The sequence below is a fragment of the Onthophagus taurus genome, chromosome 1 (genome assembly GCF_036711975.1).
Source record: "Onthophagus taurus isolate NC chromosome 1, IU_Otau_3.0, whole genome shotgun sequence".
NCBI lineage: Eukaryota > Metazoa > Arthropoda > Insecta > Coleoptera > Scarabaeidae > Onthophagus > Onthophagus taurus.
Window position 1 is genome coordinate 32979696 of NC_091966.1, and position 26105 is coordinate 33005800.

Here is a 26105-nt window from a genome sequence, read left to right on the forward strand (position 1 = left end):
ACTGCATTAAAAATTTAAAGTTATTTGAATTTTAATAAATAATAAATTTCTGTTCTTGAATCTTATTTTTGATGCAATAAGAAATCGTTATAATACTGTTATCATGGAATGACGAACTGATATATTTTGAGAGAACTATTGAGATTTACGAAAGTGCGAAGATGTTTGGTATTGCATTAGGCGTTCATCTACATATGTACCAGTTATGTTTTCTATGCCGTCCTTCCGTATTGCATGACCGAACAATTTGCGTATGCAACGGTGGATTGTAGTTAATATGTTAATCACATAGTAGATCTATCGCATGAGATCAAATCTAGTGGAATCTAGTGGAATCTAGAAAACGTCTGCGACGCTTTTTTTGACTTTTCTTCTTGCAAGTTGTAGCACCATTGTGCAGACACGGTGTAGAACAATATAAGTTCCCGTGTCACGATGATGACACTGTATATGAAACATATAAATAGTATATGAAAAAAGATTGAGAATGCATCAATTTTTGTGATAGTACTATTGTGGAAGATGTCGGTAAAACAAATAAAATCCGTCATTAGAGCATAGAAGTTAATTGAGATGTTTGTTTTGGGACGTAGGACCATATTGACAGGACAGCTCAGACATATTCATGAAGGGATAGTCTCGAGTAATACATTAGCACAGAATGAATAGCAACGATTTATAATTTGTTCAACAAGTAAAACAGATTTAATTACCAAAACCTCTATATTAGTGTATTTAGTATTTTTACATTAATTTATAGATTTATGTTTTGGGAGATAATCACACTCATACACATATTACATATTCTTACCAGATTACATGAATTTATACACGGTTTATCAAAGCTGATCGACTGGAATGTTGAAAATACAAACAATATTTGAAAGTTACTTCTGAGTTTAAAGTATAAAATATGCGACATGCTGAATAAGCTTATTATTTAACGAACTCTTCTGAAACTAATTTGCCTATAACAGGTTACACATTTAGAGTGTAAATATAAATTGAATATAAATTGCTTTCAAATTAGGATTAATATACCTAATAGTGATATTATTATTCAATTCCTATCCAATTTCATCCCAAGTGTTATCGCTACTATGCGCTCTCATCATATACATTAATTAAGGCTTTGAGGTGTTGTTTTAACCCATCTTCTAACTGGTGGCTATTTTCGGGAAATTAAACTCCACGTTCAAAGTCCGATCCACCCCATTAGCAGATAAGCGGTTTTTAAAAGTTAATTTTTTCCCCACGACCCCTTTTACGCAGTTTTGTTAATCGATAAAGTTCCTTTAATTCATATCTGAGGAAAAGTAAATTTTTGCGTCCAATTTTCGAAAAAATTGTAATATTAATTTACTAATTATGTTCCATTTGTGAACAGTTGAAGCGTGATTACACAAATTTTCAACATTGATGGTGGTTTAAAATAACGATTTTGTGGTCTATTAGATCGTAGGATCGAAATGAGCATTCCGTATAAACAAAATTTCAGAAACGTAGATCAGAGAAAATAGATCAATAAGAACAAGAACCTCATACTATGATGATACGTTTTTACATAATATGATGGAAGTATATTGTTGCATAATTTTATTGGCTTTGCCATAAAAACGTAATCATATAAAAATAATAATTGATATAGAACTGAGCCTGCTGTTATTAATTCCATTAAAAATCCACGTTTTCCAAGAATGAACTCTTATCATTATCTTTCAGCAATAAGAGGAGTCAAAAGTGCTTTATAATACATTCATAAAGTTAGAATCGGAGAACTGGGATGTTCAAAAAACTATTTAAAACTGTGTGAATTGGATAAAAGAAGATATAGAAAAATAAAGCAAATGAAGCAAACCGACTTGGCTTAGTGCTTTTCAAGAATATAAATGTTAGTATCATAGGTTGTTATATAAATTATAAATTGATGTATTATAAAAATCGATTCATTATAAAGTTTCACTCGCAATCATGTGGTTAAATTTCTTTCACGGTTATCGTGTCCGTCTAACAATAAGTCCTGTGCAAAACTCCTAAATGTTTCCCTACAACCTCATTCGTTGCTTTCAACTACGTCTCATTCTATAAACTAGCCTTCCTTCCCGGTTTTCCTCCCTTTCACCACCTTTCACATTCATCATCTTCACTTCCCTTTTACGTCAATTCTTGCATGCTTACTGAATTCTATCAAGTGTTCTTTTTAACTTGATTCATGAGGTTGAATTTATTTCACGGTTTTGTGGTACAAAGAACGTCTAGATAAAATCGATAAACATGCTTCTCTCAATGATATACTTCCAAATCCTGTTCAAAACATCTAGATATTTCATTCAAATCTTCGCCGTTTCTTCTAACCACATGTCATTCTGTAAACTATCCTTCCTTACCGCTTTTCTTCCCTTCAACCCATTCATCATCTTCACTATTTCTCTTTACTACTCTCTTTCACCAATTTCTGCAGCCTTACTCAATTCCATGAAGAGATCTTTTCAACTTCTTATAGATATCATGTGGTTATAAAGTTTTGCTTCACTTTCAATCATGTAGTAGGGTTTATTTCAAGGTTTTGTAAGACAAGAGACATTTAGACAAGGACAAACAGATAACGTTTCCGTTTGTATTACGGACCCTTCCAAATCCTTTCAACAGGATTAGCCCTAAATATTTCTTTCTAACATTCGTCGTTGCATCCAACCACATCTAAATTCGTAAACTATCCTTCCTTACCACTTTTTCTGTCTTGAAACGATTCATCATCTTCACCATTTTTCCCGCTTTTGGTGATCCCTGTACCTTTACAACAATTCCATGAAGTATTGTTCTTTTCAACTTCACATATCATGCAGTTTATCTCCTCCCTCTCCTTTATTTCCTCTACTTTTAGCTCTATATGTTCTACTACAGGGTTTTCTATAGTGGGTCTATGTTCTACCTTTTTTTCAAAACCTTCCTGCCTACATGTTTCACTTCATAGCATTCACCATACCACTACTTGTTTTCTCTCAACCCTTGTCTACTTGTGGTCTTACATTCTCTTCACCATGGTTCTACATTTTCATAATCACAAATAGCTCTTCCATGTACAGCATATGTACTATTTTCCCTCAGTAATTTCTTAATCTTTCACTATACATTTTCTTGCATGTTTGGAGTGATGACCACAATTTACTGCTTTTACAATTTTAACCTCCTTTACCATCTTCCATTTCTGATCAAATATTGCATAAATTATAGAAAATGCTTTGTTCTCACATACACATAATTCTCCTCCACACTCTACCCATTATCCGTTCAATATCTTCAACGTCCTCCATTCCATCAATCCATTGCAGCAACTCTTCATCTCCTTTGTTCTATATTTCTATATTTTCTTTTTTTATCATTTAAGCTTCTTCCGCACTCTCCTCCAACCACCTTACGCGATTCTTGCATTGAAATTTCTTCCATTATCTTTATCTTTCTGCTTTCTCTTTAAATCTCTTAAAATCCCTTCAAATTTAGTATGAAAAGTACAATGTTGTAAAATAGGCATTATTTTCATACAACTATGTACAACCTTGCCTCTGGTGACATAGTTTTGATTAAATTTTGATTCTCCAAGAAGTTTCTGAAAATAACACCGGACATTTAAACACCAATCATAATCACGTAGTAAGAACTATCAATAGGAACAGAAAATAATAAACCAAGATCTTCGATAAGTCTATTTGCAACAATTAGTTTTCTATAGAAAAGATTATAAGTATACTTCAAGATGTTTAAATGAAATAGTATGAGACATCGATTATATATCATCATTGACTTTCAATGCATACTTATCGTACGTTCAGCGAGATTTACATTATCTATTCATATTTTTTAGAAAACTCAAAAGCAGTGGCAACCCTTTACAAATACCACTTGTTTCAATTTTATACATAATAAAATTGTTGGAGAATTATAAATAAATGTTCCTTATTGACAGAACATCTATAGCATATATTTATCTTTACGTAAAATACTATGTATTTGATCTTCAGTGTGAGTTTATATTAAAAAGTAACAAAGTAATAATATCAACAAAATCCAGCTAATTATCATAAATGCCTCCTCAGTAAACTTATGACATTCAACGAATAGCCTACATGAGGCGAACAACATTCCAAAAGTCAGTGGCTCATTTGATAATAAAGTTAAAGGACATCCTAGGAGAGATAAAAATAAGAAAAACATTATGCAAAAACAAAGAAAAAAATAAGTATGAGAGATAGAAAGCAAAGAGTCAAAATGTAAGAAATAAAAAAATTTATCGGAACTTAAAAGATATAAATAAAATACGGTTTTCTTTCCATTTATATTTGCCTTTTACATTTTTGTCGTATAACATTTGTGAAAAGAAAAAGCATTAAAGTGTGAATGTGGTATAGAAGGACCGTTTGGTTGGTTACATGTCATTAGAAAGATAAGGCAATATGTCGTCGACTGTAATGGCCAATTCGAGCCGTTTTCTGAGTCCGAGGTATTCAATTTGCAGCCGAGTCCGCTCCGTCGTTTTCCCAGAAGAAATAAGGGGCAATGCATTCGAGCCAATTAAAGGCCCCACGGAGTAGAGAGGAGGCTTCGACCTCCTTAACAGAATTCAAACTGCACGAGGTTATACGAGTTACGATAGTCAAACCAACTTCTATTGAAATTTATTTTTATTCCCACACGATTTTTTTTTAATTTATTTTAATTTTTATTTAGTTCAAATGTTTAATGTTCAAATAGTAAGAATACACTTAATTAATTTGTTTAGCAGACATTTCAGCTAATTTTTTTCCAAAAACTTGATGAACATCAAGAAATTTCGCAACACATCGGTCCAAACAAACAGCTTGTCCTTTACCGAGTTCGCCATCAAAGTAATCGGGGGGAACGCATTTTCTATGACACAAACAAGCCACCCTACTATACATATCCGACATCATTTCCATTTCGAGTTCGTGTAAAATTTTTGCGGGCTTTTGACTACTTTCGCCATCACTTTTATTACATTCTTTATCATCCATATCACGTAGTGGGATTTAATAAATAGACTTACCCATAAACAAAAAAACAATTCTCTTTTTCTCCCAGCTTGGATTTCCGGTCCTAGAACAAAACAACAGCAATAATGAGTCTAAGAACAAAAAAAGCCAATAAGTTGTTAGTTAACGACCATCCTAATAAAACGTCCTTGAAGAAGGGGAGAAAAGAAATGTTCCGTTTTCGACCTAGATGGACCAAAAACAAATTCGGACGTCCGTTTTTGTCGACACCAAATTTATGCGAGCCAGTTTCAGGGTGTCACTGAATATTTCATTTAAAATACAATTACCCCCGCTCATTTACATAATGACTGATACATATTCATTGCGAGATGATTTTATAATTTGTCATACAGTCTGTTACACAAAACACTAATTGAAATCGTCTTTTAACAATTTCAATTTAAAACTGGACATTTGAAAAACAGATTATTTTGATCAACAGAAAAATAAAAATTAAACTTTAAAACATTTTCTAGTTTTTCCTCTTTCTTTTTTGCAAGTAAGTTGAACAATTTCCTCGCCAAAGTCGTAAACAACCTACAGGAAAACTGGGATAACGAAAACGTTCGTCGGTGAGCTTCGCGAAAAGTCGAAAGCATCGAGGAGTAAAAACGATTCACGTACGATTGCAGACGGCACCATACCGAATGACGTCATAGAGAAAACCGGGAGGTTCAACTCGAAAATGTCCGTCGACAGCAAATGTCAAAAAGATGACAGTGTTCCGGTCGACGTCTGGTATTCGGTGAACTTTTCAGCGGGGCGACATTCGTCATTTTCGAGGCCGTCTCCATTCCTCGTCCTTCTCCAACCCCCATCCCATTTTAACTCTCTCTCTAAAGGGGATGGATAGAACGGAGCGACGCCGCACGGAAATATGTGCATTATTAAAGGGTATCGGATGAATTAGAGTTTAGTTTCAGGCGCGGAAAACTAAATTATTCAATCCTCTCCTAAAGGTACTGAAATTGTTCAAACTTAACACAAAAAGTTAAATACTTACTTTTTATGTGATTCGATGTGATTAATTGGGGAGCGGAAAAAAGATAGAATTTCAGACGTTATGAAAGATTGAACTGTTTGTGTGATTGATTGATTAGTTAATTGATTGATTCATAAGCCTATTTGACAAATTTATGTCCTCTTATCACCCCTTATATTTACCGAAATAATATTCGAGATATATTTTTTGGTCCTCCACCAATTGATTTTTTTTCGTAATTTATATCATTCATTAATTATTACTAATCTAATGTTATAGCAACTGTAAAAAAGAAAAAAAATAAATTGAATAGTTTCCCCTAGAGAACTGCAATAAACGTAATAGACACATTAATAGACGTTGATTAATTTATTTTCGAACGCGAAGGGCGAACTTTAATGGTTCGTCTGAAATAGTGCTCCTGGTAAACCGACAACGCAAAGCGCTATGGTCGATTTGATTGCGAAAACTATTTATATTAGTTCTTCCAAGTTTGGGGTCTTCGACAACGATGGCCGCTGCAGAACGACGCCGGCGCTCTTAAAACAAACTTTCAAGGAACGGTGCGCTATATTAATAAAATAAGTGGAAAGTACTTCTTCGTGTTTAATGATCTGAAATAATAATCTTGTCTTAACCATTATCTCAACTAAGTAATCACTAAAATTTATCATAGAAAGTACTTTTACATTAATCAAAAAGAGTTTTCATTAAAATATACACTATGTTAAATTAAAAATTAACACATATTTTTTACATCACAAGAAAGATCGTTGTAGTGTTTCTGTTGTTATCTCACTTTTATGTTTTGGAATACTTTAAAATCCCCATCTTCTCATATTAATCTCATTAATAAAAACTAAATTATGAATATTTGATCGTGAATCTTGTGACTAACTTCTTAGGGAGAGTTCCAAGAGAACTTTCCTGTAAAGCAGCGTAAAGCATCTTATATCGATTACCATATTAACCAACCTACTATTTTAAATTTGGATTAAATATTGTGTTGCATATATGAGGGGTTGGTACATCTAATGGCTATTTTAGAACTGTATTCAAAATGATACAGTAGTTGCTTCTTTAAAAAGTTTTTTTTTGTTGGTTCCGCACCTGATGAACAGAAGGCCGCATTTATATGAGCGTTCTTTTTAAAAATTCAAGTACTTGCAAATGCAACAGTGCTGTGTTCCTGCAAATATGTGTTCAAATGCAAAATTTTCGAATAGTTGTGAAATATAAATTTCGGTGCCAACAAAATCGATACTATGAAATTGCTCTCATAAGCTCCATCTAGTCATTATGTCGATTGATCTGTGTTTGGACCTTTGAAAAAAGCTAGAACTAGTGATGCATGCATTATGAATGTAAACCATGTCAATTTATGACTTTTTATTGTCATCATACTAAGAAGACTATTCAAAAATCGTGACTTGAGCCTGCAGCTCCGTGTGCTCCTCTACTGCGTTGTTATCTATTTCCCGTTCTTCCGTGTGGATCCGAAAGCTAGACACTCAATCAATCGCTAGTGAATCGTATCAACGCCCTTGAGTTGTACCTAAACCGTAGTATTTTCCACATTATAGATATCTATATCTATCTATATCATGGATAGACCGAATACCAAATGACGAGGTACTCAAATAGATGGGCAAAGAGGAGCTCGTGATAACCGTTAAAGAATGGAAGTTACAGTTCATGATATGGAAAAAAATTAATGGAAAAAGGTCAGTGAGAAGACGACAAAACTCGGCGCCGGTGGTTCGGACTTACATCTATTGAAATATTTAAAGGTGCAGCATCACGCACCATTATAGCCAGTTGGATCGCCAACCTTGATAAATAAAGCGATGGCGAACAAAGAAGAAGATGCACTATTACATATGCTGTGGTCTTAGCTCGCGGTAGCTCTTACGCAAATTAATATTCAGTCTGGATTTCGTAAAAGAGGAATATATTCGATTAATTAGAATTCGTATCCGAACTTGACTTTACACCGGCATTTATAATAGGCACACCAAGTCCAGAAGCGGAAGCAGCAGTAAAGTCTAATAGCACAAATCCACAACCTTCCAGTTCTATTCATTCATGAGAACCACTTTCACCAATGTCAACTATTTATCCAGAAGACCAAATTCCTATTCATCCTGGAATATTGCTTAGTACAATCTTAATTCTTTTGGATTTTTCTGAGGCATTTGACCGAATTCATCATGAAACTTTATTGGCCGTGCTGCACTACATTGGTTTATCTTAAGAATCTATCCAATTTATCCAAAGTTACTTATCGAATCGAAAACAGTCAGTGGTACTTAATGGTCAAACATCTGGGGCTGTGGATATTGTTTCTGGTGTCCCACAGGGGTCTATTTTGGGACCTCTTTTATACTTACTTTCCACCATTGGTTTTGCGGATGCTATTGATTATTGTACACCATATATATGTTGATGATACACAGCTTCTTTATTCCTTTAATCCATACAATTATGAGACAGCGGAAAGAAATATAAATCATGATTTACATAAGATTGTGCAGTTTGCCGCTAAACTCTGTCTCCATATAAACGCTTCCAAGTCATCGGCCATGGTTTTTGGAGACAAATCCTCTGTAGAGTTTGTAAAATCCAATCTTCATTTGGTGATTGGCGATAATGAGCTGGTGTTCGGGGACAATGCTAAAAGCTTGGGTATTATTATTGATGAACATCTCCGTTTCTGTGAACATGTTCAGTCTCTTCTACAGAAAGCCTATGCTACTTTAAGGTTGCTTTATAATAATAGGTACATCTTAAACCAAAAATTGAAACTACAGCTTTGCAATGCTCTTGTTTTGTCTATATTTAATTATGGTGACGTTGTTTACCATTCATGTCTTGATAGTGTACACTCGGATAAGATTCAAAAACTTCAAAACTCTTGCTTGCGATTCATTTACGGTATCCGTAGAAGAGACTCTTCACTGCCTGTGTCTCTACCATAAAATTATCTTGCATAAAAGACCTCCTTATTTGTACAATAAAATTAAATTTCGTACGGATGTTCACCACATTAATGTTAGGCATAAGCATGCCTTGACTATACCTCTTCACCGCCTAGAAATGTTTAAACGTAGTTTCTCTTATTGTGTGCCTAACATGAACAATCGGTTACCTGATTCAATTAAGAATCTTGGTCTGCTTTCCTTTAAGGGCATGGTTAAAGAGTTTTTGGGTGGGTGAGTGAGCAATGGAAGGATTTTAAAATTTTTTTTTTCTTTTTTGTATACGATTACTGTCTTACTTTGCGCATTTAAAATTCATTTAAAATTTATTTAAATATTATTATGACTTGAATCATATAATTATATTGTTTTGATTATTATTATTGTTATTTGTCGTATTTTTTTTTCCGATGGGTCATTGAAAAACAGGACGCCCTCGGATTTTCTTTGGTCGCTCTGACATGACTCTTTTTGATTGGAGTTGTATTTTCTTCATATATTCCTATGTACTTACGTATTTCGTTTATTACCTACCAATAAATATTATTATTATTATTGTAGTAAAGAAACTACTAGTATACTACCAATTCCTTCATTAAAAACTCTCGAAAGCTCCTATGAAAAAAGCAACTAAGAAAACGCAAAAAATAGAAAATCAGCTATTTACTCGAGAGAGAAGGAATAAGACATAATAAATACGACGATAGATGGAAAAGATCGAATGTTATAACAACAGAAAAATGGACAAAAAATTAAAAGGATAAAAAGGGAAAAATCCACAACATATTGCCTGAAGAATCTTCAAATACAGAATTTTATTAATAGACATATAGCGGGCGTTTGTGTGATCAGGTGCTACGTTCATATGAGAACGCACACAGTTTTTTACTGTCACAGGTTTATACCCATTATTAAAGTTAAAAAATGTTTAAGGTTTGCTATTTATGAAAACTTTTATAAACACGTGTACAATTTATATAATATTATGTGTCCATCTGCAATAACTTAGTCGACCCTTATTCTAATATGAATGTGAATCAAACAAAAAAATTCACCAAATATGTTCAAATTGTAATAACCTAATATAAAATGAAAGCGTGAGGGATTAAATAATATTGAAATCGTTTTAGGAATATGTAGTAAGGATATAAGGGGAAATGTAAGGAGTTTTGCAATAAAACGAGCAAAGCATCAAACAGATTCAATCCCGCAGCTATTGCGGGAAACCGGACGTAGTCAGCAGTACGTCGTATTATCAATGGTACTTTGTGATTCAACGCTTGCACAGTGGTACATAGTCTATGACTTCCACGATTTGTACAACTAAGAACACAACTTCAAATTAAATGCTAAGAGCCAAGGGAGTATATTAAGTCGTTACAGGTGAGATTGCGAAATAAACAATCAATAAGTACTACTAACAACAAGTACGTTGGGAATTGTGCGGAAACGACAGAATTGGAAACTTAAACAGTTAAAATTGAAACAAATAAGACGATTTTACACCAGAGTTTTCATCAATATCGAAGAAATTAAAGAATGTAGAGATAATATCGTTACAAAGATTCCCAGTGGACGACCAATTACATTTTGGCAACAACTTCCAGTAAGAAATTACAAGAAAATAAAGCACTTTGCTGTAATAAGTCGTCGGGCAAACAAGAAATTATGCAATAAATTATTTTGAGTTCAGATGTAGATTTAAACGTCGAATTTATACAGTTGGATTTTGAATAGTGGTGTTTGACTTTCAATAAGACCTAGTTTTCGTCGTTTAAAGAACAAGACCAACGACATATCATAGTTGGAAATAGAGAAAAGTTGAGAATAAGAGGCATGTATACAATGAACGATGTGTGGTGAGATCCTAAATTGATAAAGAATCTGTTCTGCGAAGGTTCAGTTATCAAAAGAGGAATGGAGTGCAAGCCATTGTTCGAATAGTTGGGAATAGTTACGAATTTGTACAAGCGGGTTATAAGAGCCACACTTTCTGAAGTGAATGTGAGTTCATTATTAAGTTTAATCTATCATTTATACCAATATTTCAACTTAGTCCTTCGCGTTTTTCATTGGAATTCTAATTGATTCGCAATTCGTTGACACCCAAGTCAGCAAAGATCATGGCATAGAAAAAATGAGTTGAAATATTACCTATTATATTGCTGCAATTACCCATAGGATATCGAGATAACCTCTTTGTAAGAAAACAATGAATGTATGGCAACCCCATTAGACAACCCTGGTGTGTCCCCAATTACTCAGTTTGTTGCTGACGACTGTTCTTATTAGAGTATAAAAAGTTTAATGTAAGAGAAGTAAATCGTTATTACTAGGTAGATTAATAACAAAATTCGCAAGAAAAATGGCAATAACAAATGGTTTGTAGAAGTAGCTGAAAGGCTATCAAGTGAATATTTTCATCTTATTCAATATCACATATTTGATGTACATGAACAGAATGTTTTGTAAATTATTATGAAAGATTTGAATTTGAATAAATACACCAGAGAAAGACTTCGTTCCTAGATGTTTTGCTTATTCAGTCATTCCATGGATACAGATACAGAGTGTTACTTAACTATCGTATCCAACGTCATCATTGCAAGTATGCAACCAATATCACAATATACGCGATTTGTGTATTACACTGTGATATTGGTTGCTTACTTGCAATGATGACGTCGGGTACGATAATTAATTAACACACTGTATATTGTTGGGTTAAAAATTTTATTGATTTATATACTTATACATTTTATTGGCTGCTGTCACAGATAAATCGCAAACGTTTATGTTCACGATATGTGGGATAAAAAGCGCAGCTTAATACTTTATAATTTTATAGTTGTACAATGTCAGGAAAGAAATGATATTCAATGATCAACAGAAATATCGCTGGACATACTACTTTTATCATATAATCACGAATCTTGGGAAAGTAACTATTGAATTGTTGCCAGGTGACAACATTCTTGAATATTCTTTTTGAAAAGTTATTGAGTCATGGTTACTTGTAGGTATTCTCAACAAAATATCTGCCTTGACAAATACTGGTACAATTAGAATGAATAAGCCAGAAATTTCTGCGCAATAAACTGCTATTGTGCTATCTGTACATCAACATAGTCTCTTGATAGAAATTACTTTGCTGTAATGTTATCTTATTCTTAATGAACCAGCATTACAAATGGAAAGCCTAATGTAATCATTCATTATATCAAAACAAAGGGTTGAACCATTAAACTTTCCAGACATTAATGGTACAGCAGTAAATAGCTGGCTAAATTTGTTACACGAAATATTTGATCATGCCATCAAAGATTGCATTTTACTAAATGGTTTAGATCCTTTAGGAGCGTAAAGCCAAAAAACTGCCTTAAATACTTAGGTACTTATAACATTTTTCTTGAATCGCCGACTGATGAGATATTCATCCTTTTTCTTAGGACTCATAAAAAATAAAATGACTACCAACATCAACAATCAAACGTTTTTCAAATTCACTTTATGAATTTAGAATTTTTCTTGAGTTGTCGAGTAAGACGCAAATTAAAAAAAAATAATAAGAACTAACTTTATTTTAACACTCTGTATACATTACATATTACTGTTGTGTCCCCATTTTCCATTTCTCAAGAGTGTTACATAATAACGGTGTGATATTGCAAGGGAGGTAACAAACATTCGAGTTTGAGGACGGACGAAGGGGTTGAATGGGGGGTTGTAGGCGGGTACTAAATCACGCGGCCGAGTTTACAGCGCCCCTGTGTCGTTCCAGAGGTGCACTTCGCCTGACGGATACCTAACAAACCCCCAATTAACGGGCAGCAATTATGAGAGCGATTGCTACCACCCTGCTTCGTCTACTCCCCAACCCCAAAACAACCTCGACTCTCTTTAAAAACTTAAAGAGTTTCTAAAACATTCCTTTTGAGGTGGTCTATTTTTTGTATTCGTGAATTTCGTGTCACTCATTTGACGTTAAGTTTAAATAGACATATGTAATATGTAATATTCAAGAAAATTTATTGTTGATGTTCGGGAAAAATTTAGAACAGTAAATTTTACGTACTTTAAGAACATACATAATCCGAATATGGCAAATATTGATCGGAGAAATTATTTTTTAAGTACTCTAATTGAGAGTTTAATTGCTTCCACTCCAAATTTAACTTCCGGTGAGTTCAAATCAATTTTAATTTTATTTTTTTAGGTTACATAGTTTATTATATTTTTTTTAAACATCGCTTTTCTAAACGGCTTTAAAATGACAAATAATGAATTAAGTTACGATGACAAGACGCTTTTGTCACCGTCCAAAGTGATTGATTAGGTCGAGTTTTGTCGGCTTTGTCACCACCAAACTTCAACCCAAATGTATTTTGCACAATTTTACTCTTTTAATCAAGTTCATCGAACACGCACAAAAAGACATATTTTTTCATAAAAAAACTACTTTAAAAGAGCTCCCAAATATTTTCGTCAATAGTTCTTATACAAGTGTTCTTGAATTACAGACATACATATTATTAGCTATTTATTTAGACCATTTTAAAGAAAAAAGTTGAACATGAGACACATTGTAAAACAAAATTGTTGCTAAATCGATTAATTATTGCATCTATTAAAATTGGTACACCGACCTTGGAACATTCAATTTACAATAAATTAATGTGTACGACAATAATTTGAAACAATGTTACATTCTACATACTCCCGGCACATCCTTTCTGTCTACTTATGAATTTTTTTCATTATGCCACAAAGTTGTGATGAATTGTCTCGTAAAATGTATCGTAGTTGAGAACATAAGAACACTTTTATTTTACCTTTATACAATAACCATATTCATAATACAAGGGTTAAAAAAGAAAGCAAAGCTCCTCTTTCTCAAATACTCCCACTTTTATAGCCAATTTTGATTCAGCCACGTTCTGATTGCTCGGACTCGATCGACTCCCCAATGAGATGATTGGATCATGACTTACATGATTTGCATGATGTTATGCTAAACGGTCAGCGTAACAGTCTCTCCTCGAAGAGGCTTACTAGACAGAATCATAACGATTGTTTAGGAGGTGCAGATTGGATATCCTGAAGGATTATTGGCATATATGTTGGTCCAGGAACTATGATATGTGATGCGATCCATAGATGACCAAACGGAACCTTTATACCTTTTCTAGGTTTCATTATCCTGGGAAATCACACCAGGGGTTGTTCTTGTCCAGCATATCGTTGTCTATATCAACCTTTATTTAAGTGATCTCATCTACTTCGGTAACTTCTATATTAAGATTATAGGATTGGATTTTTCCGAGTTAAGTTCCACTTCCCAGACTCATACTCCAATAGGAGCCCAGCCAAAGTCTCACTGGTGGCGGCATTGCATTGGCCGTTGACGTTAATCAAGCCCGTATAGACATGATGAAAGTAGAAGGGTACCCAACTAGCTAAGTTAGGCATACATTTTCATATTTTTTGTATCCTCCACTCGGATGGACTCACTTGAGGGTTATATATCGGTATTGGACATTACAGACTAACGAACTTACGAACTGCGCTATACTAATCTATACAAGTAAATTGTTTTCGTTCATTATCGGTGACAAATGCTGGAGGGGATAGCATGGAAGGAGTTATTCTTTGATAATGCGCATTATTTAACTCGCTTTGTTGTCCGGTATAGCAAATGATAGAACCCATAAACTAACCAGTTCGGAAATGGAAAAAATGGCTTTCCAGAGGAAACCATCCCATACCAGACTTTTTGTAATTTTCTTTTCGATATGCTTTTTAACTCCCGACTTAAAAAGTATTCTATGTAGTGACCCTTTGTATAACTAATAACCAAAAGTTGAAGTAGTATGAACGTAAATATGGCAACTTCTCGTTATCTATTGGGTCCAGGTTGTAATCTTCCTCTAACGGTTGTTGAAAAGAAATTTCAGAAGTTCATTTTACTCTCGTTCTGGAATAATAACAGGAACCATTGGGTAAGCTTACCGTTCTTCTTTTTGAGATAGTTGAAACGTACGCTGACGTTCAGTTGTCAGTGCGAAGTATTAAGTTGTCGGTTCATATAATTTCAAGTCATTCTTGTTCATTGGTGTGTAAATGACCAAGCCCAAGGCGATGTTATCATCCGTTGAATGATGATGAGTGTCACTCCATCAGGTGTCGTGAACGCTGTGAGAAGTTTTGATTCTTTTACCATGGGGAATTGCCATCTTGCATGATAACATGGATCTAGTAGTTAGTACTAGTTACTACTATAGTAGTCATCCATATTAATCCACACAAAACTTTTCTTGTTAGAGAAGTATTGATGTGGTACCATCCCTTTTTCGACATCATTAGCAATTTTAGTAGAATTACTATTTTCAACGATGGTGCGGAGAAAAGAAAACAATATCCTTTGAATTCTCTTGGATGCCGATTTTGAAGTTGTTCAAGGTCAAGTGGGTTGGACCCCTTAAGTAGGGAATGTACAATCTTCAAGTCTAGATCGATGGATCTAGATAGTCAACATATTTCGTCCATATTACTGACCCAGAGATACTGATTTTTGTTAATACATCGAGTAAACTCAATCTGCTAAACGAGGAAGCTGGCGTTCATTAACAGGTTGACTGGCACAGCTATTTTTATTGCACTGCCAAAATTATTTTGTGTGCCGTATGTGGTACACGTTTCAATTTCGTTTTGGAATTAATGAATACCATTATAGGTACTCAACCGAATACACTTCAAATATGTGATGAAAGATACACATACAATAATTTTTATATGGAGATTCATTCTGTAGCCTCACGAATTATTCTGGTTAGTTTAACAACTGGCTGAATTTTTGGCAGATTGTGCATTTGATCCAAACTTGAGGTGTATCTTATTGAGCTAGGTTTTTTCGTATTTGGTTGCAATACCTTTATAACATTGAGTACAACGTTTCCTTTGTTTTGTAATTCGTGCTGCGTTTATAGTTCGTTTTGTCAATAAGTCTCTAACAAACGCTAACACTATACCACTTTAATTTTTTTATTTTAAATTGCTATTCCGTTTAAGGATTTTCAACTGGGGGTGTTGTATGAGGTCATTTGGTCTGCGTCATTAATAAATGATTTACCATTATTATATTCGATGACTGCTTGCGGTTTAATTGTGTCTCCACCTGTTTGAGTGACCATGGCTGTTGTTGCTAGGTGTTTTGTGCTTACCATTAGTACATCCATACGGTCTCTCCACTTTGGTACCGTAAATATACAAGACGAAAAAATGTATAACAACAAAGTAGAAGATAATCTCATATTCATCAATAAAAAGCACCATGTAAATATACCTCATGGCCTTAAGGACAATACTTAAAAAACTGTGGTTTTCATAAACCAGCTTATGTGTAGCAGAAACTGTAAGAAACGGTACACATGGCAGTTAACCTGTTAAGATATTTTTTTTTGTACTCTTTTCCCCTGATGATCTCGTTCGAAATATTTGCTGTTGAGGTAAGCCAAGATCCTTGAGTGATTGTACCTTTTGATGAAGTGTGCTTTAAACTCATCGACTTTGAGTTGCTTATATGAGATGGTAATGTTCAACTTCTTTTCTTATAATTACATGAGGAGCTTTGATCCATGTCTGTGTCTGACCAGTTATTTTTTATACATTGTAAATTAGAATAAAACAATACTTTTTCTGGTCCTTCTATATCCTTCTACAGGATGATTTTTCAATGAAAATTAATATAACTGTTTGGTGAAAACCCCTTCTCCTCTAAGTTATAGCCCTCTAATGTTAAGGGTAAAAATCTGCAGCTTTCTTATCTCTTGACATTTTACAACTAACAAATTGTTAGTTTGATTACAGAAAATAAAATAATGCTGAAATCAATTTGACATAACTTCATTTCTTTGACTAATAATAACCAATCTCTGAATTAATTTACCTGAGCCTGTATATTATTTTATTTTTTTGTGATCAAACTAACAATTTTACGAAAAAATATTAAGAGACAAAAAAGTTGCGTATTGAATCTTACTATTTCAATCAAGTTTTAAAAAGTTATATGAAAGACCCTTAAATGCATCAACTTAGAATACACCTGTATATCTATATGTCCTTCTATATAGAATGACTATAAAAAATTTTGTTTTTATTCTAATTCACATCATATTCTTTTCTTATGTTTGAATACATCAACCTCATTTACTTTTATTTATGACAAAAAAAGCTTTTATTTGTTGTTACAGAAATCTGTTAATAACTATGTGTGGTTCGTCAAATGCAGCCTCAAATTATGCTAATGATGAGCCACATTAATCATTTTAATGAAAGGGTAAACTTAGCCTGCTCTATTTTATAACATGACGAGTTGTTGTAATACATGGTAAATTGGTTTCAAATAATAACAATTAGCAATAGTTTGCAAATAATGAAATTAGATCTCAAAGTTGCAACATAGGTGTCTATTCAATCTGTAATTCAGGAATAGGTACCTGTAAATAAATTGAAAAAAAATTATACAAAATAAAACGATTGATTATAAATTATGGAAAATATTATATATTAGTTTATTGATGATGCAGTATTTTATTAGAATTAGAAATTAATACATTATTGTCAAACAGATCTGTGAAGTGCCGACGCCCAACACCGACTGACGTCACGTCGCTTGGCAACCACCGGTCTCGAGGTGACGTCACGGTAGTACAGGCGCGGGAGCTTTAATGGTTCAGATTTAGATCGGTTACCCCACATCCGGCGGCAGTTAAGGCCCCAGTTTACACCCCGCTGGTTATATCGCCGAAGGAGTTTTTACGACCCCGGCCGCAATTGTTTTTACCTTTTCCAAGTTCACGACGACACCATTTGGGCCTCGTATGTGTATTACACTTGAACACCGCATAAAAAAAGCCATTTTAAACGATTTTATTGCCATATTTTATTAATTAAAACAGGGGAATTTTATGATAAACTTTTTTAAATTGATTGCAAACAATGCAGCCAACCTTGAAAAATTAATTCCACTAGATTTGTTCGAAAATAATTGTTTGTCATTTACGAGTTAACTGTAAAGGGATAAAAATAGATGTATCCTAAAAGGCATAAATAAAAAAAAGGGGGACAAAAAGGAAAAACGAGGAAAATTTGTCCCAGTTTCCCACAGGAACGCGTGACGCAAGTGGTTGGTTAGCCTTAGGGGGATAATCAAGTACGCATGCGTCAAGTAGTAGCGTTCGTTGGTCACCAAAATGTCAACAAACCCAGAAACCTAACCTCAAAACTATTTTCAAATTTATCTTTAAAAACTGTTACGGTTTCAAGTTTCAAATTATATTATGCAACAATTAGAAAATTGCACGTGAATAAAAAAAAAGAAATAAATAAAATCATGTCTCATCGAGTACACGGTACCGCGAATAACATGAATATTGACGTCGTACACTGCGAAGGTTACGCCACGAGACTTCAACAACGCAAGAAACAAGACGTACATGGTGGTAAAGCGCAGCCCATGATGGCAATAACGAGGGGCGAACGAGCCACTTCTAGACCGAAATCAGTCATCCAGCAGTTGCAGCAATCACAACAAGTGTCGCGACCGAGAACTACCAACGTCCGTAGACCAAATGAGGCCTTCAAAAGTGAACCAACAACCAGTAGCGTAGTCCACAAAGAATTGTATACTGATAATCCAGCCCTTGTCGAGGTTACAGTGAAAACTCACAATATAAAACAACGTTCCAGGTCGAATAGTGTAAATAAACGCGAACCGTGGAGTAAACTGTTGAAGAATGAGGGAAGTTATGAAAATGTTTCTTCTTTTACGAACTTTGACCCGATTCGGACGTTACATTTTATAGCTAAAGAGTTACATAGCAAGTTATTAGATAGTTTACCAAGTAAGTTGTTTCAGTTTAAATAAAAATTACTTTTTCATGGTTTTTATTAATGTTATATAGACGATAAAAGCATTCAACAAATGGTAATAGACATGCAAGTAGCTTTAAGTAGAATTCCTCCAGAAGTAGCATCATGTGTAGCTCTACATTTAGACAGCCCACCTGTAAATATGGTACAAAAAGAAACATCCACAGAAAGCCTTAAATATGCACCTTACGTAAAAGAAGTAAGCAAATAAAAAACATAATTTAAATAATTAAAAAATATTTTTAGTATGACGACATCCCAATACAAGTTGTAAAAGCACCAACGTTTGATAAAAGTTGTCAAACAATAAGAACAAATTACATAGAAGCAGATAAATTTCAAAAACATTTAGAAGAAAGTTCAGCTAAAATTGAAACCGCATGTAAACAAATGGAAAATGTTTGTACTCGCTTAAAATCAGAAAAAGAAGAATTAGAAATTATGTTAAGAGCCGAAAAAGAAACCGTTAAGTTTTTAAGGAAACAAATGGAGGAATGTGAATATGAAAAAGTAAAAATACACATTAATTAATAATAATTATTATAATAATTGTTGTAATATATTTTAGACTGAAGCTACAAATACAAAATTAATAACACTTCAACAAGAACGAGATAGTTATCACTTACAAGTAAAAAGATTAAAAGCTCAAATAGAATCTAATCAATCAAATTCAGCTCAAGAGTTAAAAGCTGTTGTACAAGAATTGCGTAAACAAAAAACTTTAGCAGATGAACAAATAGCGCTTTTAAATCATAATTTAACATTGACCACCATGGAAAAGGAAAAATTTGTTGCAATCCTTTCAGCTAGAGATAGGCAAATCAAGGAAATACGAGGCGAAATGTCGCAATTGCAAGAAGTCGTAAACGAGCAGTTGGCAGATCTCCAAAATTCACCTTCCTCCATAACTTCAAGCATCACGAATATTACAAGTAACGGAAAATTAATTGAAAGTAAAAAAATTTAAATTAATTTTATTTTATAGATGATTGGATGAATAAAAATAAAGATATTACTCAAAATTCGGACACTACAGTTCAAGAACCACTAGCTCATCATATGTATAGAGAAAAAGTATTTAGAGAGTGTCCATCTGGTGATAGTACAATGGTTTTTAAAGAGAGAGAGCGAAAAGATGTTCATAAAAAAGTGAATTATTTTTTCATTTATTAATTAGGTGTCTTTTTAATGTTTGATCTTTTTTAGATGGACCAACCGAATGAAATTCAAAGTAATATTCGAGATATGTTTGCTGAAATAAAAAAACAAGCTCTTATGGTGACCACAAATCATGAGGACGAAGGTTTTCGGCAAGAACAACCCAGATGATTTATCTGTTATGTAAAAAGATTAGATTTTGTAAATGAAAGTAATCTAAAATGTACCAAAAGCTTGAAAATATCTTATTAACCAATAAAGTCTCCATCTCAGTTTATAACGACGATACTTAATTTGTTATGTGATATAATTTTATTGTAATTCCATAAATAGTGATATTAAAGTACTTATTTTTAATATGTAGTGTTTCTAAAATGTATCCTCGGTCATTTTGTTTCTAATAGTGGTTGTTTCATATAAACAAATTACATCCGAATTCATTAAATTAAGTGTATGTGATACTGTAATTAATGATTTATTTTGTACTCAATTAGTAAAGTAATTAATGAAACATTTTATTTTACAATTTAACAGAATCCAACTCAAATATTTACACAATCTATTGATTAAATGTTAAGAGCGACATGTCGCTCTAGTGTATTGAGTATGTTTTGGTACTAAAAACTGCCCAATTTTGATAATTATAATCGTGGAATGAATCCAATGATATAAGAATTAAAAAATGGAAATGTAAAAATTATTTGTTGTCTTTTCTAAATTAAAAAATATCAAAAGAATAATTGGTTGAAAATTATATGACGTTTTTACAATTTTAACACACTGACTGAATATCATATAGAGATCTATCACTGTGAGGTATCTACAGGCATAAAGTATAATAAAAAATATAGTGGTGTAATGATAAGTTGGCAAAACACTTCAGGTTGGCGTATTAAAAAAATACATTTTTAATAAAATAAAAAATGTAATAATTCCATTCTAACACATTTCCATAAAAAGCTAACTGATTACAGTAATTAAACCATTAAGATCCTAATCGAATGTAGGTATAACAATAATATTTATTAAAGACGATAAAATCATTTATAACAATAAACGAAACTGTAACATCAATTTCATCATGCAAGAAAGTCGTATCGTATTATTGATATGATCAAAATTGACACGACAGTGTTTTAAACTGTTAAGTCTTTTACGGAAAAGTACTCTCATACATTTATAAATATAATTTATTGCACCAACAGGCATGAGTCCAATAACAAAGGTTCGTTCAACGATGCACTTGCTAAATTTTCAGAGTTCGCTGTTGTATAATCATGTAAATGGCAACAATTGGGAATGTGAAAAGCAAAGAGATTAATAATGGTGTCAGTGCTACCACCGTTCGACATTGTGCTGGCTGGATAATCCTCATAATTCGCAAAAACCTAATTTTTTCGGATAGTCTATTTCCGCGGCACCGACACCTGTTAATTCTTTTTGACAGTAAAAGTATAACTTGATTTTTTTGTACAATCTGTAGTAGTAAACTGTGTTTATCCAGAATTTTATAGCACCTTTTATATAACCTTCAAAAGAGCAGCATATAAATTAGTAAAGTTGACTCATCCAAAACATAGCAAAGATCAGGATGAATGTTTGTATCCAAGGACTTGCATTTTTGGAGGGTACAAATAACTTCATTACAAGTACGAATTAGTAATTATTTATAGCAACTTCAATGATAGATGTAAACTCGCTTAGATTAACATATGGAAAGACAAATATCAAATCATTATGAGGTGATGTGATTAACTTGCTCTAATTTGTTGAAACTAGCTATATTATTAAGCAGACGCCAATTAGAAAAGAAGGCTAGCGGATGATCTACAGAACTAATCTAAAACTAATAAATAAAATGATATATATTTAAAGCGATTTTTGATGAAATGAAGACGAGTACGACACTTTAGTCAGCCACTGCATTCTATAAGCACGTCACCCATGGCGATCTACTTTAAATAGTGTATAAGACTATATAACCAATTATAGCTATACCCAATCCAACCCGACTTATTGTGGAAAACAACAGGAAGATAATAGCTTGGAAGAAGTGCTTGGGTAACCTTCAATAGTAAGAAAAAAATATCAGCATTGGTTTCAGAAGGATTCTAACTCATTCAACTTTCCGTCGACAAATTTGTACTAACAAAGTCAACCCAGTTATTAAGTATGCAGTGAACCAATCATTGTAAAGTGGACGTCCCAAAAGTATTCGAACGTAACATTATAAATTATAAATGTTCAAGGTACAATGATTAGGAGAACCAGGAAAGTCAAGTTACGAGATTAGCATTGGAAATCAAAATCGTGCAGACAAGTGGTTTAAGATTTTCCACCTGGACCTGGGATTGAAGCCGTAGTACATTTAAATGATACCTACCTTTTCTGATACTGACAAAATTGCACTTGTACGATCTGCACAAGTATTATTAGAAATGATGACACTATTTTAGTGTTTTAGTGCTTTAAATTTCTAAAGATTTTGAGAATAGGATAAAGTTTGGAGACTTCTAATAGCTTCTTTCTTCTAATAGCATTTTCCCAGACATAAAACACTTAACTCCAACTCAAACTTTCCAGAAAATTTTCTGTATTAAGCTATCAAATAGAATAAAACGGTAAACCTTAAAAAGATTTGTCAGAATGAGTTGTCCAGACAGAGGTTATGCTTTGTACGCTTCTTCAGCACTATATATCTGAAGTTGGAAAGTATAAACTTTGCCACATCTGTGTAGGAAAAATATATTCGACATTTGTAAGGCATGGATAGGGCAATTTTTTTGAAAATGACACGCAATTGTCAAAAATCTGACATAACAAAAATTACAAGGAATAATAGAGAGGCCAAAATAGAAATTTTTAATGATTTAATGTAAACACTTGACTTAACAGAAATAATTTAACGTTTTTGCTAGATATTGCTGAAGAATTGATTGCCAATGAAGAAAAACATTGAATTAACATACCATGAATAGTTTTGCTGTCAAAGAAAAGGAAACTTTGAAACTAAAGCACGGAAAGATTTAGAACCCGAGTGCTACGTTTTATATCCTGTTCCTAAATTTTTCCATATTTTTAAATACCATTTAACATCCATCATCTCCCCTTTAATCCACATTATTAATTGCTATTATTAGCAAATACTATAATTTTCTTTATCTAGAGTTATCTAAGTTATATAATCATAAATTCAAAAAATCTAGGTGTATATAAGGTGATTAAAAAATATAAAATATAGATGATACATAAGAAAAGAGTAGATATAAAAATTACACCTGACATGACTAAATTATCTTTAGCGAAATGATTGTAAAATATTCATAGCTTTTCTTGCTTCGGCTAAAGTTATTGCAACTATATTCTATTTCTAGTTCTTCAACATCTCCTTCCAAGATTTCATTAAGGTAAGGTTCCAGAATATCGTCATCATTTTGATATTTGCAGTGTTTCACGAAGTTACGATAAAAAACCTTAAAATTTTGGAAGATGATACTCCTTAACTTGGAAATGTCGTTATAAACTGAACTTTCTTATCTAAAATCAGTAACAATTCTTGAAAATAATAGTCATTCAGGAGCTTTTGTTGCTTTTATAGTTTCTTAATATTTTTGAAATTTTCAGATTTTTTTGATTTTCCAGACATAAATTTTTGAGCTCAAATGAAGAAAATCTCAATAAAGTGTTGGTACTAATATTTTGTTGGGCCTTTTTTTGCTTTAATTACAGCAGCGAGACATCTAGGCGTGTATTTTCGGATGCTCGATTAGTAATCTTGATTTTTATGTCTGGTTTTCAATTTCGACGATCCACCAAAGACCAACCAATGCTTGACATTAGTAGCTGTGTACCAATCATTGTCGTGCTGGACGATCCAGTTTTTTTTAAGCAAAGACGACGTACACTTGGCAGCAACTATCGCGTAAAATGTCGATGTACTTGATCTATAATATTACAACCCTCACAACATAACACTTCCGCCACCATATTTTACAATACTTACTATATTTTCCTCTTTATTAAGTTTTCTCCAAACATTTATCTTCCGTCACTTCATTAAATAGCTTCACCATTAAAGATGATTATACTTTTATATTTTATGGAAAAACTTTTACACCATGGTGTTCCTGCATGGTATCTATACATATTCTTCTAACGTTATCTAGATGTATTGGTTTCTTAGTTCGAACGATTTCTATAACTAAACTTGACGCAAACGTTTGCGGGTTTATGTTTATGGTATTCAATAGAACTCGAATGTCTCTATTGATTAAGGTTTAAGGTCGGCCAGATCTGGATTTATTAATGACAGTAACCGTTTCTTGCCGTATTTTAATAATAGATTGTATAGTTCCACAAAGTTTCTTTACGATTTTCGCATTTCACTATAAGTTTTTCCAGTATTGTGTAAATTTACAATAAGTGTACTTCTGAACTTTAAGATAAATAAAAACCCACAAACAACTCAACTAATTACAACTCTGAAGACTTTTATGAAGACTATTTTTAATAATTTATTCATTTTTGAATAGATTTGCCTATAGATACTTATGTATGTACATATATTATATTATTCTACTTAAATTAGACCTGCATAAGATATCTTTTCAGAATTTTTCAACATCGTGATAATGTTATATAAAAGCAAAACCTAAAATTTTTAATGTATATGAAGACTTGTATAAGAGTTTTGTAAGTGAGTACAGTGAGAATCAGTGAATAAGCAAAAATGACATTACGAAACGTCAAAAATGACATGAAACTTCACAAATGACATTAAGAAACGTCAAAATTGATTTATTCTAACCTAAAATCTAAAAATGTGAATAAGTTTCTCTGATTTTTTCTTTAGAATATAACTTATCGCATTTCAGTTGAAGTCAAAATAAAAAATTGCAAAGATTTTTGATCTAGAAATAAGGTCATTAAGTAATTGAGAAATCTAAAAGTTGGTCATTTAGGGTCTTAAAGATATAATCCAAGTGGATTTATTGAATTGTTAGTCAAAACGGGCGTGTATTAATAACCCCCGAGAGCCCCTCGCGTCGTCGGATTATAATCCGGGAGTTTAACTAATTTCGAAAGGGGGCCGCTGCGGTCACGACGAGCAACACCTGAGCCGAATAAACTACCCTAGTTTGTCGCCAACGTCAAAACTTTCACAGCTTTTCACGGTTTAGTTACAACAGTCCACGTCCAAACATAGAAAGACATTTATTACTGAAAATCCACCCGAAATCAACAGAAATGTTATCAACAAAAATGGTGGAGGCGAAGGGTATTTTTAAAAACTTGTCTTTATTAATGTTCTAATAATTGATTAAGTAATACGAGTAGTGAGTTTTAATTATTATTACCTTATTTCCGATATTCTGAGTAGTTTTTTGAAATCTCCTTCTATCGGCACGATATCTTGGGGGCTCCACCGCGTTACCTTTCATCACATCCCGGCGCGGACGTCGTAGCACCACACGCACCACCCGTCGCCTTTCGTTGAGCACTTCCTGCAAGGAGCAGGTAAGGCTACGCCCCCCTATTTGGCCCCCCTTAACTTATCTGATCCGGCCTGGCCTGCCGCCGGAGAAGAAAGAGGAGGAGGAGGAGGAGCGGGCTTTACACCACGGCTGAACGGGACTGCAACGGCCACCGCGGCCGACAGGTAGGACTACGGTCGGGTCGGGTCGGGTCGGGCTGTGGCTGCTCGCGTCCCGATCTCGGCCTCACTGCCTCTGCCTGCGCAATCAATAGCAACCACCACCACCGGGGACCCCAAACCGGGACGTGTGCGGCAAGCAATGCTTTAATAAAAATATAATAGATGGCGCTGTAAAATCGAAAACTCCCAGTTATACATTTAAATTCGAATAACAAACATAATTTATAGTAAAAACACTAAATACACTTACGATAACACTAAATAGTCGTAGATTTACACTTTTATTCTTTATTTAAAAAACAATTCTTAACGAAAAAAGAAACGTCAATTTGACAGATATATCTGTC

The 26105-nt window shown here is 33.3% G+C and overlaps 2 protein-coding genes across 5 annotated transcripts; one reads left to right on the forward strand and one right to left on the reverse strand.

The window, feature by feature from the left end:
• Positions 1-4325: 4325 nt before the first annotated feature.
• LOC139431826 (translocase of inner membrane 10) lies at positions 4326-25804 on the reverse strand. Of its 2 annotated transcripts, none has more exons than XM_071200037.1 (2): positions 25460-25804; positions 4326-5112 (listed from the first exon to the last, which is right to left on the reverse strand). In XM_071200037.1, exon 2 carries the CDS (start codon positions 5028-5030, stop codon positions 4761-4763), a length of 270 nt encoding a protein of 89 aa, XP_071056138.1. In that variant the 5' UTR covers positions 5031-5112; positions 25460-25804; the 3' UTR covers positions 4326-4760. The 2 variants fall into 2 exon arrangements, with proteins under 2 accessions (XP_071056138.1, XP_071056133.1); XM_071200032.1 differs by lacking the exon at positions 25460-25804 and adding an exon at positions 6055-6225.
• On the forward strand, positions 12981-20459 carry LOC111428834 (uncharacterized). 3 transcript variants are annotated; one of them, XM_023064551.2, is made up of 8 exons: positions 12981-13192; positions 18464-18692; positions 18759-18913; positions 18974-19140; positions 19188-19451; positions 19510-19876; positions 19930-20093; positions 20151-20459. In XM_023064551.2, exons 1-8 carry the CDS (start codon positions 13111-13113, stop codon positions 20271-20273), a joined length of 1551 nt encoding a protein of 516 aa, XP_022920319.2. In that variant the 5' UTR covers positions 12981-13110; the 3' UTR covers positions 20274-20459. The 3 variants fall into 3 exon arrangements, with proteins under 3 accessions (XP_022920319.2, XP_022920298.2, XP_022920301.2); XM_023064530.2 differs by having other exon boundaries at positions 13029-13192; positions 18464-18913; XM_023064533.2 differs by lacking the exon at positions 12981-13192 and having other exon boundaries at positions 18241-18913; positions 18974-19131.
• Positions 25805-26105: the final 301 nt, after the last annotated feature.

What these genes read in the sequence shown, in the direction of transcription:
- LOC139431826 (XM_071200037.1), bottom strand. Translation starts at nt 5,030, where the DNA reads ATGGATGATAAAGAATGTAATAAAAGTGATGGCGAAAGTAGTCAAAAG.
- LOC111428834 (XM_023064530.2), top strand. Translation starts at nt 13,111, where the DNA reads ATGGCAAATATTGATCGGAGAAATTATTTTTTAAGTACTCTAATTGAG. An exon ending in ATGCACCTTACGTAAAAGAA is followed by an intron (nt 19,141 to 19,187) that starts GTAAGCAAATAA and finishes AAATATTTTTAG; the next exon opens with TATGACGACATCCCAATACA. An exon ending in AGGAATGTGAATATGAAAAA is followed by an intron (nt 19,452 to 19,509) that starts GTAAAAATACAC and finishes AATATATTTTAG; the next exon opens with ACTGAAGCTACAAATACAAA.